The sequence below is a fragment of the Puntigrus tetrazona genome, chromosome 21, assembly GCF_018831695.1.
Source record: "Puntigrus tetrazona isolate hp1 chromosome 21, ASM1883169v1, whole genome shotgun sequence".
Classification (NCBI taxonomy): Eukaryota; Metazoa; Chordata; class Actinopteri; order Cypriniformes; family Cyprinidae; genus Puntigrus; species Puntigrus tetrazona.
This window is the reverse complement of record NC_056719.1, coordinates 7,849,463-7,867,370: the sequence shown is the minus strand read 5'-3', so window position 1 is coordinate 7,867,370 and position 17,908 is coordinate 7,849,463. Positions and strand designations below refer to the sequence as shown.

At 39.4% G+C, this 17,908-nt stretch overlaps 1 protein-coding gene across 1 annotated transcript in view; it reads right to left on the bottom strand.

Moving 5' to 3' along the window:
* Positions 1 to 3,458: 3,458 nt before the first annotated feature.
* cadm1a (cell adhesion molecule 1a) overlaps positions 3,459 to 17,908 on the bottom strand; it is a 233,862-nt gene continuing 219,412 nt past the window's right edge. Inside the window, 3 exon segments of the mRNA XM_043221808.1 lie at positions 3,459 to 6,980; positions 6,982 to 7,022; positions 7,836 to 7,961. Of these exon segments, the coding sequence (XP_043077743.1) occupies positions 6,903 to 6,980; positions 6,982 to 7,022; positions 7,836 to 7,961 (245 nt within the window). The 3' untranslated portion in view covers positions 3,459 to 6,902.

Here is a 17,908-nt window from a genome sequence, read left to right as displayed (position 1 = left end):
CCCGCTAACAAGAGATGAGAAGAAAGTCAAGCCAAAAAGACTTCAAAGAAATAAATAAGGCTCACAGTGACTTACATGCTGTTAGCAGCCTTATTACTCATTGTGACACACATCTAGCGAGACGTTTTAGGTGACACCAGCTGGGATTTGTTTGTCTTTTATTAAATAAAAATAATAGATACTGTACACAAACTCTGCTTTAGACTTAACACGAGTCTGCCGTACTTTGCTAAGTGTGCGAGTTCCTGACACGCCGCTGAACGGCTTGATCAGCAATTGAATTAAAATCAATTTTAATCAAGAAGAGGAACGAAACTAAATATGCAAATCACATTGAGGGCAAGAGTGTTTTTCCTCGTTATACCTCTTATCTGCATCTAATACGCTAGTTTGCATCTTAATGTATAGCCATCTGTTTTGCTGTAGTGGCATTTATAAATGTAGGTGTAATTTATTCTAAATGGCATGGGAAGGGTCATTTTTGTCGCATACATATAATTACTAGACGCTACGGCAAAGTATTCGGTCATTTAAGTCACACTTAAAAACGTCTAAATGTCTTTGCATAAGATAGCATTTTTCAATTACTTCTGAAAATTGATTTTTAGTGGATGTATGAAGTAATTTCACCTCAGGTTCACACGGTTGTCGTATCAGAGTAACCACAGATGTAGTTCATTATATTAACCATGAACATGATCCACTAATGTCTGACAAGCAGCAAGGGCCCAGATACTTCTATCCAGAAACAGTACATCTATTGTTTTATAATCAAGCATTATACCCTGTAACAAGTTTATCTGGAGACGTTGTGCTTGTGCAACTTTTCTATGAAACAAAGGACAATCGAAATATCTTGTTATTCCATTACATTTTTAAGCATGACAATGTGATTTAAAGCTCAGCACATCTAATCAATTGGGAGTCTGAGCTGCTCGTTGGATATTGGTTTTTCATATTGGTACATGCTAACAATGACTGGAGTCTGATTAATCAGAGATGAATCACACTGTGATTAATCTCCGAATCAGATTTGTCCATGGGTCAGAAATGATGTCATAACACACAGGGATAAGTCTGCCCACTCCAGTCCTCTAAATGCCCGTATTGAGACAAAACCCCATATTGGCTTTAATGGATTATTCCTCCATCTCTATCCTTGTAAATCTCTTGCAATTTCAGGAATCAGTCCCCTTCTCACCTGTGGACCCAGACTGCAGTGAGTAGAGGGCCAATGCTATTAAGACACACTATTGTTGCTGTGAATGACTTTCCCCTTTCCAACTACCTTCAATGGATCCATTTAGAGTCTGTAAAGGTGAGCTCTCCCTTATATGAGATTGCAATGGACCTGATGTCCTATAGTCTGGGGTAGTTCACACAAAATGACAATTCTGACATTATTTACTCACCTTGTGTCATTTCAGAGCAATATACTATTGCTTTTTGTGAATTTTTGCTCTTTTGATATTTTTTTTCGTGTCACGCACTGATTGTTACCATAGCAGAAAAGTTTTTTTTTTTTTTTTTTTTTTTTTTTACAGATTTCACAATTTTTTTAGAAATAAAATGTGTGGGAGTTCTCATGTTTTTGCACTTCATATTAAAAGAGAATGATTATTATATATATATATATATATATTTATCACGATTTACAGAAGACGCCCACTAAAATGTAATTTAGAGTAACAGTAGTTAATATACCAAAACGTTTTCAGACATATCTATTTAAAGATCACAGTGCAGCTCCAAAATTAATTATTAATGATAATTTAAAACCTTTACCACTATCCTTCAAACCACTAGATTTGTGAGCCAGAAGTTTTTATAATTAAAGCAAAGTGTAGTGTGATTGCTTTTTGTTTTATATAGCTTAGGTCAGAATATCCAGGCTCTTTTACTCTGAATGAGGATGGAACATCATTTCACATTTTATAAAATGTTTTTTTAAACACATATTTCACCTGCATCTATTATTATTATTATTATTATTATTATTATGCCTTCTACATGTATTTCATATCACTTCTGTATATTTAATCTGATGTGAGACATAAAATCTATAAAATTATTAAAATATAAAATCGCATATATAATGTAAGTAATGTAACACTAGATGACACAAATAACAAAAAAATCTTAGTCTGCTTTTCTAATAAGCAGAACCTATTTCCTTCTTAAGTGTCAAAATTCCCTTTTTGTGTTCGAACAGACAAGGGTTTTGAAATGACACGAGTGTGAGTAGCCAATGACAGAATTGTCACTTTTGTGTGCAATATCACTTTAAATCACAACGATTTGTGCTGAGAGCTACTCCATCGCATCGGCTCAAGAAAATGTCAGAAAGTATTAAAATGTGATTTTTAATCCAGATATAGTGTAACTTTACAGGCTCTGCTGTAATCTAGCAAAGCTACAGGACATGATGAAATCCTGCCATCGCCTTGAGCCACGAAGCGCTCTCTTCTCCCGCAGATCTGGTTCTGTCTCTCTCTGGAACGGAGATGATTCCACGTGACATCTGTGCTCCTCTCTGCCTGTACCTTGAGATCCATCCTATCTGAGCAGAGGGTGACTTTGAGCCTTGGCAGTGTGACAACCCTGGTGCTGAGCTCCTACTCAGGCAATCAAAAACCAGGCATCATATAGAGGGAAGGAAGAAAAAAAGAAAAAAAGAAAAGCTACAACCCAAGGTCAGCATCTGCAGAGTGTGTCGCTGAGATTGCCACTGGGCGGCGAGGTCAGGGTGCGGGCATGAGACAGCTTGAGGAAGAAGCGGCGGGAAGCGAGCTATACCTTAGAGAGATGTTCTTTCTGTAGGCTGCCTCGGTCGAAGTTCAGCCCGAATAAAAGCACAATGCAGAAGTGTGACAGAGCTGAGAATGCCAAGGATAATAAGGAGATGCAAGAAAGCGAGAGCCTCGACCGGATTTCGTCAACTCGCTCTAAAGCGAAGGCAAACTTTAAAAGCCTGTAAATGATCCTGGTGTGTTTTAGTACAGTCTTGATGTACTCAGAAAGAGAACGAGCGTACTAATGTATCTTTAGAAGCAAATTTAACAAAGAGACAGGAGACTCTGCGTGCAGAATTCTATATGATCACATATCTAAAGGACATACAAAGGACGCTGAAATATGAATAGCGCAATAGCTAAATTGTAAAAAAAAAAAAAAAAAAAAAAAACAACTCACAGGAACATTACGTTTGTGAGGAAAAAAAAAACTGTATGGAAGATGGTGAATCTGAAATATTACTGGCAAAAGTATCCTGTAGGACAAACATTCCAGCTTTTCTTGATGAGATTCTGTCAGTTTTCAAATAGATTCAGATCATTGATGACAGCTAAATATAGGTCTTTTCGCTCGTGCTTTCAGAAGTATGACTTTACCTTTAAAAGACGAGTTGGATTTTCGTGTCACGTAACACAGGAAATAACAGCACCAAAACCAAGCATTACTTTGAACATTAATATCTTTTCTTTTTTATTAAGACAAGAACTCTCCATTTTTTGTAAAAATGTCTAATATGAACAAATACAAAATGTGTATGGGAATGTGGATATCATTTTTTCTTCATTAATACACAGTAACATTGCCCAAGTACAGCAGAAAGACAAAAAAATAACCAACCCAAAAACAATGAATGATAAACGTTCAAAACTTTCCAAACTATCTGGAACCAGAACGAGAAACATGTCGACTTTGAATTCAAATTGGTTTGCCCCAACACACTCTCATGGAAATGAATAACTATTTTACGCTTCGCCAAATTGGGGGTGAGCTGGTATAATCTGGTATCATCCGATCTGCTTACGCCCCACTGCTGATGATTAGATTTACAGGTGGTCCTTCATACTTCGTACTTTTGTTTACCTTCTTTTAAAACGTGTAAAATAATTACGTTTTATCATGAGAGCAGTTGGTTTGTCCTTTCCTGTCCTCTCTGTGTGAAGTAGGTCAAAAAAAAGAGATAATACTCAACATAGCGTGTACGTTACGTACACATTTTACAGTGCACCAAATAAACAACATCAACAAAAAATACACAAAACGTAGTTCTAATGTAAAAATTCACCATTTGATTTGAGATCCGGCTTGATCCGGTTTGTATTTAATTTCCACTTGCTCAATCGGGGGGCTTTAACTTTGCATTCTACCTGAGATGCAAACATACCGTGCGTTGTACGTGAACCTGAGACAGGGCTTAAATGAAACTGTCAAGTTCAAATAAAAGAAATCAAATCAAGTTCCATCAGTAACACTGTTGCACTATCAAACAAGGGGCACTAGTAAAGCAACAAAAACAACAAACACGACGACAGAAATGACAGAATTGAAACCGAACCCAGTTCACATCTCAAAACAAGCAAGTTATATTTGGACACTTTCAATTCGACCTGCTGTACAAGAGACAGACGACAAAATAGATCACTGGCGTAACCGCGTCTTCCCATCGACCGTCTGTCTTAAGTCCTCAGACGCCTAGTAGAGTGGATTGAACCACATTAATCACATTAAAACAGGTCTAACGTAACAAGTTGAACAAAATGTACATCGGCCCAGTCTAAATACCACAAATTAGTATACTGATGTCATGTCTCTCACATATGCAAAAGAGAAGAAGGGATGTCTGAAATCCTGTTCAGAAGCTGCCAGACCAAAGCTAAATGATGCTCACTAGTTAAGCACAAGCCACACAACTGTATATCTCAACTGCAACGGTAACCATCAAGCTGCAAGACATTCCCTCGGATTTGTATTCTACGTAAAAACAAACGCGTCCAAAAGTGTTTCTCATGGTTAATGCACATACTCTAAAACGTCTCGTGTTTTTTTTTCGTTTTTAAATAAGAAAATAAAGCAAACGAGAGTGCGTTCTCCCCCCCCCTCAACCTCGCCGTTTTATTTACACACTGAGGTTGATTTCAGCAGGGCCTAAACTATGGCGTCTAAGTTCACTTACACTACAGAGAGAGTCATGAGGAAATGAGAAGACATACTTCTCTTCAGGAAAAGTACTTTAGACATCTTAGCCACCTTACATTATGTGCCCTTAACGGGCGCGACGTTTGTAGCTAGGCTTCGGTGAAATGTCTAATGTGAGAGCATGATACTTGAGCGTGTCGGCAGAGTTTTTTTGGTTAGCGTCATGTGTTGACAATATAGGGGAAAATCCACAAATGCGGCTAATTACATTGTAGACGGCTTTTCTAAAATATTTGGAATGTTATTAAAAGCTTTTTCCACTTTTTTTTTTTTTTTCTCAAACTGTATTGGTAATAAAAGACTATTTCACTCTCCATTCAAACCAACCTCATTTGAAGCCCAGGACTATTATGCATAAGCAGGAACCCGGAGGAGCAACTCACAGCAATTATAAACAATAAAACACACATTGTTTACACTTCAAGAGGAAATTATGTCGCCGTGGTGAATTTCGCACCATGGAGTCTTGGATATTTGGGCAGTTTATATTCAAATACTAATATCACTAGGATAAGCTAGCTGCGATTGCCACTGTTTCCTCTGAGGAAGAACAAACAGGCAATTAACTTGACAGGCAATCATATACCATTACACACTTGTTGGACTGCTTAACATCAATGTCACATCCTCACTGACTCGCCTACAAACGAGATACACAAATGCAGATGTTTTTTGGCTGTTAAAATGCATTTTAAGGTAGTAAAGTTATAGCAATCAAATCATTTCCAAATCTGCCCTCTCTGTACATCTATAAACATGACGGTTGTGGTGCTTCCTCCCTTGAGCCTAACGAAACGCTTTGACACAATTTTAGGTAGTTATTTACGTGTGCTAGAGGGTCACCTTCACCAGCCCTGCATGGGAAACTACAGCGAAAGACGGGAAAAAAAATAAATAAACGAAACGTAAGCCACAGCATTTAGACCTTTTTCAGTGACGGCGACTCTTTCGTCATTATGGCATGTGTAAAAACGTGTCTGGATGGAAATGCCGAGAAAACCTAACACATCATTATAACTAAACAATAAATAGCTGCAAGGGCTTTCGGCTGTGTCTAGCTGAGCAGAACGAGACAATAAGCCTCCGTAGGTGCAGCTTTCGTATGCACATATGCTCATTCTGAGCGGTTGTGATGCTTCAGATGTACTGGAACATACAGTATAGCTGAAAGAAAGTCAAGTAAATGAAGTAAACCGAAGATAAAAGCATTCTGCAGCGATGCAGACGCGGCCTGTCATAATGAAAACAGGTGCAACTTTCAGGATCAATTCTCCGCCGGTCTCATCAACTTGTTAGGGGACAGGAAGGAAGGAAGGAAGCTGCTTGCACTTCTCTTCATGATGCTGATGACTGGGGACTGAGGAAATCAAAACGCTGTTATGTGACTAGGCCTGCTTTTAGTACAGAGGATATGATGTTTTGAAAGAGATGCCCACAGTGTAGGGGAATGCATTGAGGTGTGCGCTTCATAGGAAAGCTGATAAAGTCGATAATCGGAGATGGTGGTGTATGTGCGTTTCCAGGGAAGGGGGTTTAAGGTGTGACGTGATGGAGGCGTTTAAAGCGTGACTAAGAAAAGAAATTCAGAACAAGGCACAGAATTTTCTGCAAATGGTCGAGAAATGAACGAAAAATACCAGCAGTTGGGGAGGTGCTGTGTGGTGACGCTTTCTACACTCATATCTGGCAACGTCTGGTATCCCGCCCGCCCCGAAAGCCCACCCCTGACCCTGTATAACACAAATACCTACATCTTCTCAGCTGCCCGTGTAGCATTCTACGTCATTCGATCCCCAGGAAAGAAAACGAAACCAACAAACAAACCAACTAAAACGGTCTCAGTTTCCCCATGCCCCACCCCCACCCCAAAAACAAAACCAAAAAGAAAATAGTAAGAACAACAGAGGCCTCGGGACTCAGATATAGTACTCCTTCTTCTCGTCCGAGTTGTTGTGGCCCCCTTCGGCATTGATGATGGCCGTGTCGGCGTCCGCCCGCGTCGTCCGCCCCCTTGGCTTCGTGTGTGAAATAGGTGCCTGTGTGGGTTTCAAAGAAAAGAGTGTTGATAAAAGCAATATCTCCAGCACCCCGGGGCCTCTGATTGATGCAATTGCAAGGTTTTAAAAGAGATTAAAGACCATCTGGAGCAGCTTCTCTAATTTAGAGTGAGGGTCGATTCCAGGGACTTTACCTGCCCATAAATAAGGCATTCATTTCACCAAGCTGCGCTTGGTTGCGTTATACTGTCTTTCATGTGCGAGAACAACAGGTAATACGTCCCCAAACTAATACCCCGTGATGGGGACACTTTGATTACAGCACGGCAGATGAAATCTGACCCTCTCGATCGAGCGCTATTAGATAAAACAAACAAGAAAAGAGACGAAAACTGAGTCTGACACACGCTCTGAAGAATAAACCTGTTATTTGTGGCTAATAATTCAGTAAATTTCCATAAAATCCTCTCCAGGTTTGGGTTTAGTTTGACTTTGCGCTTTAGAATTAACCTTGGAAAGTGTTACAAGGTGGTGGGAATAAGCGATCCACTTCAAACTTCATTTCCGAGTGGGATTATTCCCATCCTCTCAGTCTGTGGCGTGATAATGAAGGCAGTAGCCCTGATGAAAAGCGGAGATGCTGCGCCCACTTTATATTACAGAACACAACAGCGCCGTGCACTCAGAGGGATAGCGGCCTTAATGTGCTCGTAGCCACGGGCCAATTCAAAGCACCCGCAGAGCTTCGACTGCAGGATGGCTTCTTCGCCAATCCAGAATCTTATTCCAAAATAATTAGAAAGTCTATTGACCTTGGAAATGTGCCGCAAAAAAGTCTGGGTGCTGAATTACCTTTGTGTCTTGCAAAGTATCGTCCCAAAACGATGAGAAGACACAACATGGCGAAGACCACGACGGCCACCACTCCTCCGATAACCGCATGGTCCAATCTCTGTGCTTCTGGTCCTGCTTGTGAATCTGATAGAGAAAAGTCAAGAGGTGATGTGTTACTGGCAATAAAATCAGCAAACGGAAAACACTGCATTTCAAGCCTGTTTATACTGTGTAGTGCATTATTAGGGCGCTTTAAATATGTATACTATCAAAAGTTTGCAGTCGGTAAGATGTCTAAGCATCGTATGCTCATCAAAGCTGCATTTTTTTAATCAAAAATACAGTAAACATGACATACTATTTCAGTTTATAACAACAGTTTTAAGGACTATGTTTTGAAATGTAATTTATTCCAGTAGTAGTAATCCTAACTGTAGTTTTCAGAGTCACATGACCCTTCACAAAACATTCTAATATGCTGTTTTGCTGCTTAAAATTTTTTTTTGATACCCTGATGCATTTTCCCAGTATTCTATAATGAATAGAAAATTCTAAAGAACAGTATTTGTAACATAAAATAAATACCTTTACTGTCTCTTTTAATCAGTTTAAAGCATTCTAGTTGAATAAATGTACTAATTCATTTAAAAAAACTCATGAATGTTAGTGTATGAAATGATTAACCTGTATTATAGCTGTGGTTAAATAACATACGGCTGATTATGAGGTGAATTCTAAGATGTTATGAAAGCATTATGCAGAAAGCAGGTTCTATTGAAAGTGCACCCAAATTACATTTTATAGACGAGCTACACATAACCACATATATTCTTTCTGCAGTTCCAGACAAAACACATTGCTATTAATCTTACTCTGATTAGAAGAACAAGACAAGAACTGGAAATATTAGATAATGCATTAAAAAAATTAGGAGAAAGAAGACAATTTAGTTAGGAAAAAAAGGACACATAATAATCATATAGTAACATGTAAGACTGATGAAGTTATATACTTATACAAATACATATATAGATAAAATGTTTTGTAATATTTAAGTAATCTTTAAATACAGGCTGCAATAGGCATTTGAGTATCTTTGAAATCCACCTCTCCAGAATAAGACCTCCAAACTATAGACAGGCACCAACAAACAGAACTGATGCAAACAGAAAGCGTGAGTGAAACTGGTTAAACATTTACGAGTGTGACAGTGGAGCTCTGAAGACACAGGCCTTGTTGTTTATATTCTTCTGTCAACTACAGTCCTGACTATAACTCAAACGAATCTGGCACAAACTGTGAGCTGTCTTGAACCAGAGCTGAAGAAATACACTTTGCCCTCAAGACTAAAAGTGCGAATCACAAGCAATTTTTAACAAAGATTTATTCCATTTCAGCCAGAGAACAAGGCAGGCCTCCGAGACTGCGCAGCGTAATGATATGTGAAGTTTATTGATCAAGTGTAGGGATCCATGACAACCCAAAGTTAATGCTGGTTTGTGGACTTGATTGGTTCTTTACAGAGCAAAGGAGGAGCAAAATTTTTCATCAATATCTCACACTCGCCTCGGAAATTAAAGAGTTTGAAGAGAAGTACAGAGAGAAAATAGACAGGAGACATCGCCCTAGAGCCGTCAACGAAAGACATGAAAGATCTCCATGTGACTAAGACTGTTAATTATCAACACCTGAGATTTGTGCCACACTTTTCTGCGCACATCAAGGGCTGTTTCTTCAAGTATGGTCACATTTGTCCTCGTGGACCTAAAGCTTTGTGTTTTTTTTTCTGATAATAAAAATCACATGATTTATTGTGTTTAATGGCACTGTATTGTGAAAGTGGCATTTAAAAAAAAAAGTTAAAATATAGTTAGTATTTTATGCATCCTAAATACAGAGAGTAATATTTTTAGACTTTTTGCACTACAAAATACTTGGTAACACTTTATTTAAAGCCTTTATGTATAATGCATTATAAAAGTAGTTTTAATGCATCAATTATGCCTTTTTCTTGTACAATCTTGTGCATAGTTAATTTTCAGACTTATTAATTCATTGTTACACTATGCATTTTCATTTTGTTTATAATTACAACAAGATAAAATGTATTACAATGCACATTATGAATAATTACAGTGCATTATAGACTTTAATAATAACCCTTTATAATGCATTAAACATTAAGGCTTTAAGTAAAGTGTTAGCAACACACTGGAAGTCTCAGTCACCCTTTTTACTGGAGTTTCTTTATAACATTTACCCACGGTTTCACAAACAAGACTTAAGCCTAGTCCTACACAAAAATGTAAATTGAGCTGTTTCAACACACCAGAGCAAAGCCTTTGCTTTGTTTTAAAATACACACAGTAATATTTTTTCTAAATTATTTATATGCCCTTATTGAACTATGGCCTAATCCTGGCTTAAGCTAAACTGTGTCTGTGAATCAGACCTTTAATGTGATCATTTTAATATTGAAAGAGTAAAGCATCTTAAGAATAGCAAATATAAATAACGCATGAATGGTAAAAAGTTTCTGAGACTGTTTTTATATGACCTTCACATCACATAATAGAAAAGTTGAAATCTGTTCGTTTTAATAAAAATCAACCCCCGGGAACACCCAAGAGGGAGGAGAGCATGCGATCTCCCTGCTCCATCTCACGGTCTATGTACTGTTTTATCAGTCCACGGGCTCATCCCCACTCCAAACATCTCACTCGATAAAAAACTGCGATGAGAAGGGAAAGGAAGCGAGGGGAAGGATGTCTCGACTGAGCAATCCGACGCTTGGTAATCCAGTCACGAGGAGTTGATCAGCCTTCCCTGTTTACCCACGGCAATCTCCCGCTCTCATCTGTGGCCTGAGCCCGAGAGCCGAGAGGATTTCCAAGGGGAGTTCAAAAAACAAAAACGGCAGGCCACAACTTATTAGAGGATAACGAAAAGCGAGAAAGCACAGAGCGGTGTGCTTGTACAACATCCCACCCAATCTCACCTCATAAACAACTCCTGTGTGAGAAGGGTGGGGGGTGGGATGTAGGGATGATGCTGCGGTGCTAACTGCCAAACCCAACAAAACATGACTTGATAAACCTAATAGGCTATTTTGACTTCAGATTTCCCTTTTTTTCGGAGGGAAGGCAGATTCAATTAAAGTCAGAGGGAATCTGTTTGACACCTAATTCACGCTTGTCAAAAGAAAGGGAGGGGGCTAAAGACGTGCTTTAACACACATTCCTATTAAGATGTTAATGTGTACTGGACGAAGGGATAAACAGACAAGGAATGGCAGAGATGGCTCTTCCTCTTAAACCTCCTCCCGCAGCCACTTTGCTGTGAGATACTGTTGCCGGTTTGTTGCCTGCTTGGGTCATTCTCTCACTGAATGGATTTGATAGAGATTAACATAACTTAACAAATGGAGTGAGGACAGGGACGAGACTGTCTGTTCTCATCCAGCTTCAAGTGATTTTAATGTCCTCTTTCTCCTTTCCACCCTCTACAGCCTGAAGATAAATGAAGGGGTGTTCAGAGCTCAGCCAGGGCGATGAGAAAGAAGATTGAGGCCCGCGAACGTGCCATGTTCTGAGGTGCGCTGGTGTGCCGGGCCACCCTTAACACAATGACTGCACCGTAATTCAATAAGAGTCCACTGTGAACCAACAGTTTGGCTAATGTGTAATTTGAGAAGCAGATGGTTTAGAAATGAGTAATTCTCAAGCAACCTCCTCTAATCTCAGCAGCCATTTTGCCTCCGGAATATTCAGTAATTCCAAGAAATTGCCATCTTAATGAAACCCTAGAAATTTGCTCTCATCTCAATTTGACTAGACGGAGTCATATAATTACACGTATTGCGTGGTGCTTATGGAAGAATCATTACCATAAACAGTATTCCTGTTTAACGTTTATGACTGCAGAATAAGAGACCGGAATACGCAATTACCCAGTCGTATAAGTGAGCGAGCACGTGAGTGAGTGAAGGAATGATTAACTGAAGCTTGATGGAAAGTGTGTGAACGTTCTCCAGAAAGTGGCAAGAGCGAGTGCCATCGGGCACTGATAAAAGCTGACTTTGATCTGATCCGAACGAACCAAGTCTGAGATAGGGTCCGATTTTTCTGCACTGGCATTTGTGGGAAGCTCATCCAAGGTCAGCGCTAAAGAATAACTTCAATTTAGAGTGCGCCGTTGCATCGTACTGCACCTCCAGCTACTACAATGAATCGCTAGTCGAATCTGACACTCATCCAAGAGTCCACGGTCTCCAGTTTCTGAAATATCTCTCCTGTGGTGAAGGAGGATTGCTGTGAGCTCTCAGGGTTCACACCTTAGGCTGCTGGAGGTGGTGTTGAGGAATATGAGATAGGAGAGAGAGAGAGAGAGAGAGAGAGAGAGGGCAGAGGAAAAGAGCTTCATCAGTCTTGAGACGATGCACTAAGCATGTTTTTTGCTTGAAATGGGGCAAATCACCTGGCTGGAGTGGACACTTTCTGCCAAACTACAGTAAGAAGACATGATGAAAGATCTTATCAGCTTTGCTGTTCCGCTGAACAGTTTCCACCGGCAGAAATGATAATTCTTCGCCACCTGATATCCAAAAAAACTGAATATTCTCTCATTTTGCACTGCCGCACTTTAATCCAGTTACCTTAAGATGAAGTTATCACATTCAAACACGCAGACCATTATGTAACTTTTCATTAGATTCCCTGTTTCTTGCCTCAATGTAGTTTACAGCTTTGGCTTGCAAATTGAAAAGAATATCTAATCTAACACCTCAGCCTCCAGAGTTGGGGAGCAACTAAAAGTAGTGACACAACTAGCTTGACTATTTTTTTCAGTAGCTGAGCTGCTTAAACAATATGGTAGCTTTTCCAGTGTAACTTGCTATATTCACAATGAGCTGACATAACCACATAGGTACTTATATATATATATATATATATATATATATATATATATATATATATACACACACACACACACACACACACACTATAATGCCAAAAGTATTCGCTCACCTACCTTGACTCGCATATGAACTTAAGTGACATCTCATTCTTAATCAATAGGGTTGAATATGAAGTCGGCCCAACTCTTCTGGGAAGGCTGTCCACAAGGTTTAGGAATGTGTTTGTGGGAATTTTTGACCATTCTTCCAGAAGGGCATTTGTGTGGTCACACACTAAAGTTGGATGAGAAGGCCTGGTTCTCAGTCTCCTCTCTAATTCACCCCAAAGGTGTTCTATCGGGTTGAGGTCTTTACACTTGGCACAATGCAGTCAAGACCACGTTCTCGTGGCAAGTGCCAAACCCAGATTTGTCCATCAGATTGACAGATGGAGACGTGCGATTCGTCACTCCAGAGAATGCGTCTCCACTGCTCTAGAGTCCAGTGGCTGCGTGCTTTACACTACTGCATCTGACACCTTTGCATTGAATGGCATGTATGCAGCTGCTCGGCCATGGAAACTCCTTCTATGAAGCTCTCTGCGCACTGTTCTTGAGCTAATCTGAAAGCCACATGAAGTTCAGAGATCTGTAGTGATTGACTGCAGAAAGTTGGCGACCTTGTTGATCTGGCTGAGTTGCTGTCGTTCCCAAACACTTCCACGTTCTTAATAATACAGATGACAGTTTACTGGAATATTTAGGAGCGAGGAAATTTCACAACTAGATTTGTTGCACAGGTGGCATGCTATTAGAATTCCACACTGGAATTCACTAAGCTCTTGAGAGCGACCCATTCTTTCACAAATGTTTGTAAAAACAGTCTGCATGCCCAGGTGCTTGATTTTATATACCTGTAGCCAAGGAAGTGATTGAGGACACCTGATTCTGATTATTTGGATGCGTGAGTGAATACTTTGGCAATATAGTGTATATATAATATTATTATTATATTGTTATGAAGTCAATTTATGAATGTATATATATTTCAAATTATGTTGTTAGTAGATTGAATGGTTGCTACATTTTAAATGAGTCATATTACAGCAGTTTATCCTACTTCCAATAATTCATTCTCTAATAATTTAAAAATCCCAGCTGTGGAATTGCTTCAGTTTCAGAGTTTCAAAGTAAAGCCATTGGGCGGAAAACACAAATCAAAGAATACTGATGTAACAAGCATGCCTAACATCCTTCCATCACTGCTCAGCCCTATTTCACACGAGCACAAAGCAAAGCCAAAACCCAAAGCTGACATTTAATTCTGGTGTTCAAAGTCTAAATGAAGACAAAAGGTGGAGAAAAGAGAATGAGAGCAAATAGAGCTCTGCATGATGCCAGGACCTTGAGTTATGAGCGAAATACCAGAGCAAAAGCAATCTGGATGGAAAGAGGACAGGACGTGTCTCTGAGGGGTTTAAGGTGAAGACCCTAAGGGCCGAAGTGCTGCAACACATCTCTTCCTCAAGAAGTCATGCTTGCTGGTTTGAAGAAATCTCCCAAGACAATAAAGTGTGATAGCTGGATTGACTTCAGCGGGTCATCTGTCCCATCAACACCACTGAGGGAGACAGACTCAAAATCTCAGTCAAAAACAATGGTACGGATGAGTCTGTGGTCACTAGGGCACAAGTAAAATTCTCTCTTGTGTGGACACCCAGATAGTGAACCAGCAGTTATTGATCCCACACCTTTTGTCTCCATCAGTGTTGACATTTTCAAGAGTGGAAGACTTTTTAAAGAATGACCCAAAATAAGCCTCTTTTGTGTCTATATGCTATCTTTCTATCATATCTTCCTTTTCAAACCAGTACTAGCGCATCTTTTGAGAGCAGACAGGAATAACAACAATCATTGACAAGAACAGACAGCAGGACTGGGGTTTCGATCCTGTTGGCCATGACAAAAGGTTAGAAGTGTACAGCTCATATTCACAATGTTCAAAGGCAGTCGAAGAACGCATTGCACTGTCGGTTTACGCCTCACTGTTCTTAGCACAGGTGCGAGGAGGAGATATGCCGCAGTTTTCTTCATGAGTTGAGCCGGTGGCTACACTTGATCTTGCACTCATAGTCAATTACCTCACTTCCTCAAGAAAAAGCTTCTGTTGTTTTATCGTCTTGGACTCAGGCGGTCATTGCCCACTTCTAATAACTTTCTCAAAAGAAGCCCAAGCAGCAACAGATACTGTGCTCCAGTGGAGATTTGAAATGAACTTTTCTGTGGCCCATTGGGTATCCACATACGTCAACATTTAATTTATATATTTTTTTGTCCTCAGGTTTCTTTCATTTTCTTCATTCTTTTTTGTATTATTTGTTTTAACAAAATGTTTGGGTTTAGTAAGTTTTATTTATATATTTTTAAATACTTTTATTAAGCAAGGATGGGTTGCATTTTAGAAAAAAAAATACTATAGATCTATATTACTAATAAAATTTGAAACAGTTTTTGAAGAAATGTTTCTGAAGGATCATGTGACACTGAAGACTCGAAGTACTGGCTGTGGAAAATTCAGCTTTGGCCACACAGAAAATTATTATATTTAAATTATGCTAAAATATAAAACAATTATTTTAAATTGCACGAATATTTTACTGTTTTACTGGTTTTATGTATTTTGATCAAATGCATATATATATATATATATATATATATATATATATATATATATATATATATATATATATATATATACACACATCCTAATGAATTTTGATGAAGCCTTATAATTCCATGATTAGGTTCTAATTATACAGCGCCTTTGCATTGATCCAAGTCATAGCATGCATTCAGACTGTGTCTACAACTATCATACAGCGTTGTACCATCCCTGGTAAATTAAAGCCTCATAATTTAGTCAGTAATCCAAATAACATCAAAAAGAAGTGCTTAATAGTCAAACATCTCCAAGGAAAATCTGCAAGGTGATTTGCAATGATGTAGCTGATAGATCAGATCACTTATGGCCATGTAAAAGTCCAATTGTGGCTCTGTGTCTTGTCCTTCATGTTTTAATAAAGTTTAATAAAGCCCTCCATTCAGAAATCTCATTAAATTCAGCCAGCGTTTACTCACTCACAAAACTTCCACATCAAAATGTCTCCTTTGGGAGAAACACAAGAAGCAAGCCAATGTTCAATAAGCTTTCAATCACTTATGATGTACTGACAGCCACAAACCGAACACCCGAAATCTCGCCTCAAATCACATGGAAGCATTATAAAAAAAGCTGTTACTCTGCATCGGGCTTATCTGTTTTGACTTTGAAAAGGAAGGAACGTCTGTGGCAATTTTCTTAATTCTTCTCTCTCCGTATGCCATTTCCATGATGGATGGAAATGTTCCCCCTCTCTACATGGGGAGATAAAATACTGCACTTCACCGCATTTTACTTTTACTTTCGAGTATTTCTGTTATACTAAGTGATAGGTAAAGTAAGAGATGTTCTAGATTGAATGGAGGTTCACAGAAAAAGAAATAATGTGACAACAACGAATGGTGAACAAGGCAGATGTTGACGGACTTCACAGGACGGCTTGTGTTAAAGTGTTTTCTCTCTGTATCAGGAAAATGAAACCTTAAAAAAAAAAAAAAAAAAAAAAAAAGTCAGGGTCACCCTGTCCACAGGCAAACAGAACCCATCGCACTCACTCAAGCGCAATCGATTTGACAAGGAGGGAAAAGTCTACCCTCTGGGCAACGCAAGTGTCTCATTTCAAAGGATGTGTTGATTTCAAAGACAGCAGATCTTCTAATTAGATCCTCTAATCTTGTAATTAAGCAAAAGTGATTGCCATGGTGAAAGTGTGAGCAGATTGGAATGAAATGACTCTGCTCTTGGGCCTGTGGTCGGATGGATCACAGATGTGTTATTGCAAACCCTGTCTATATTTACCTGTTCCTTTAGCCCAGCAGCAGCAGCAGTCCTGTGCTGTAATGGAAATGTAATTAAAAATCTCATTGACCCCCTGTGTTGCAGTCACCCCGTTCAGAGGCTTATGTATAGCACTCAATTTTGCTATAGCCACTTAGAGGTAATGTGTATGCAGCTGTCTTGTGTGACAAAATTGGATTTGAATGTATTTTACCTGGAGGTGTTTCAGAACACAGGAAGTTATTTTGTACTTTAAGGGCAATGGATATCGGCAAATCGAAGATGCTGCCTTCTATTCAGTAAACACAAAAATCAAGTCATAGTCCAGTGGAATTCAATGTTTGAAAAAGAAATCAATCATGATGGCAGAGACAAAATGAAGTCAAAGTCATAAACAGAAAGATTTAATCTCTTTCGTAACCTTTTTGTTTCCTTTTGCGTGGCCTGTATGAAGAAGCTTGAGATAAAGGCTGTCTCGGGTTCCTTCAGACAAATCATTATGATTAGCGATTACACTCAAGCGTGGCCTATTGTTGATGACAAACACCGGTTATATTCAATTCAATTTCCACTCAATTTCCTCTGCTAAAATCTCCGGGGCCATTCCGAAAGGTTTCCACTTAAACATATTAACAATGTAATTATTTCAAAATGAACTTCATGATGGCAAGAGACAAAAGCATCGCAGGTAGGAAACATCCCACGAGGAGTCGAGGAACGTCTCTAAGTCGCCCTTTACTTTTCCATGCCGTCTGTTTATCATCCCTGCCACTGCGGCCACTCCTCTTTGTCAGTTCCCGCCTCGAGCTCCGTCAGCCCTGACACGTACAGCAGCCTCCGCAGATTTATAGTTACAGTACACAGAGGCGGACAGAACTGGGCCACGGGGGGCGTTCGGAGGCAGGACATAGAATGAGGGCAACCTTTACAAGCTGCTTTAGATGCCACGGATTTTGAGCTTGACAGGTGAGCCTGAGGCGTACTCGTGGACGACGAACCAGATCCTGTGGTTAAGAGATGCTTGATCATTTGTACTTTCAGTACGGCCATGTTTTTGCTTTGGCTTCTCCTCGTCTGCCCTTCAAACATCAATAAATCCTCAGGCTGCTTCAGCTGCTTTTGTGGACTAACTCGCATTCACAACAATCCAGCATTATGCAAATCTGGGAACAACACATTCGGCACAAGGGACTCGCGTTGTTCCATTCTGTGAGAAGCAGGGGAAGTGAAGTTTGTCAGAGCTAATCCAGGATAAGAT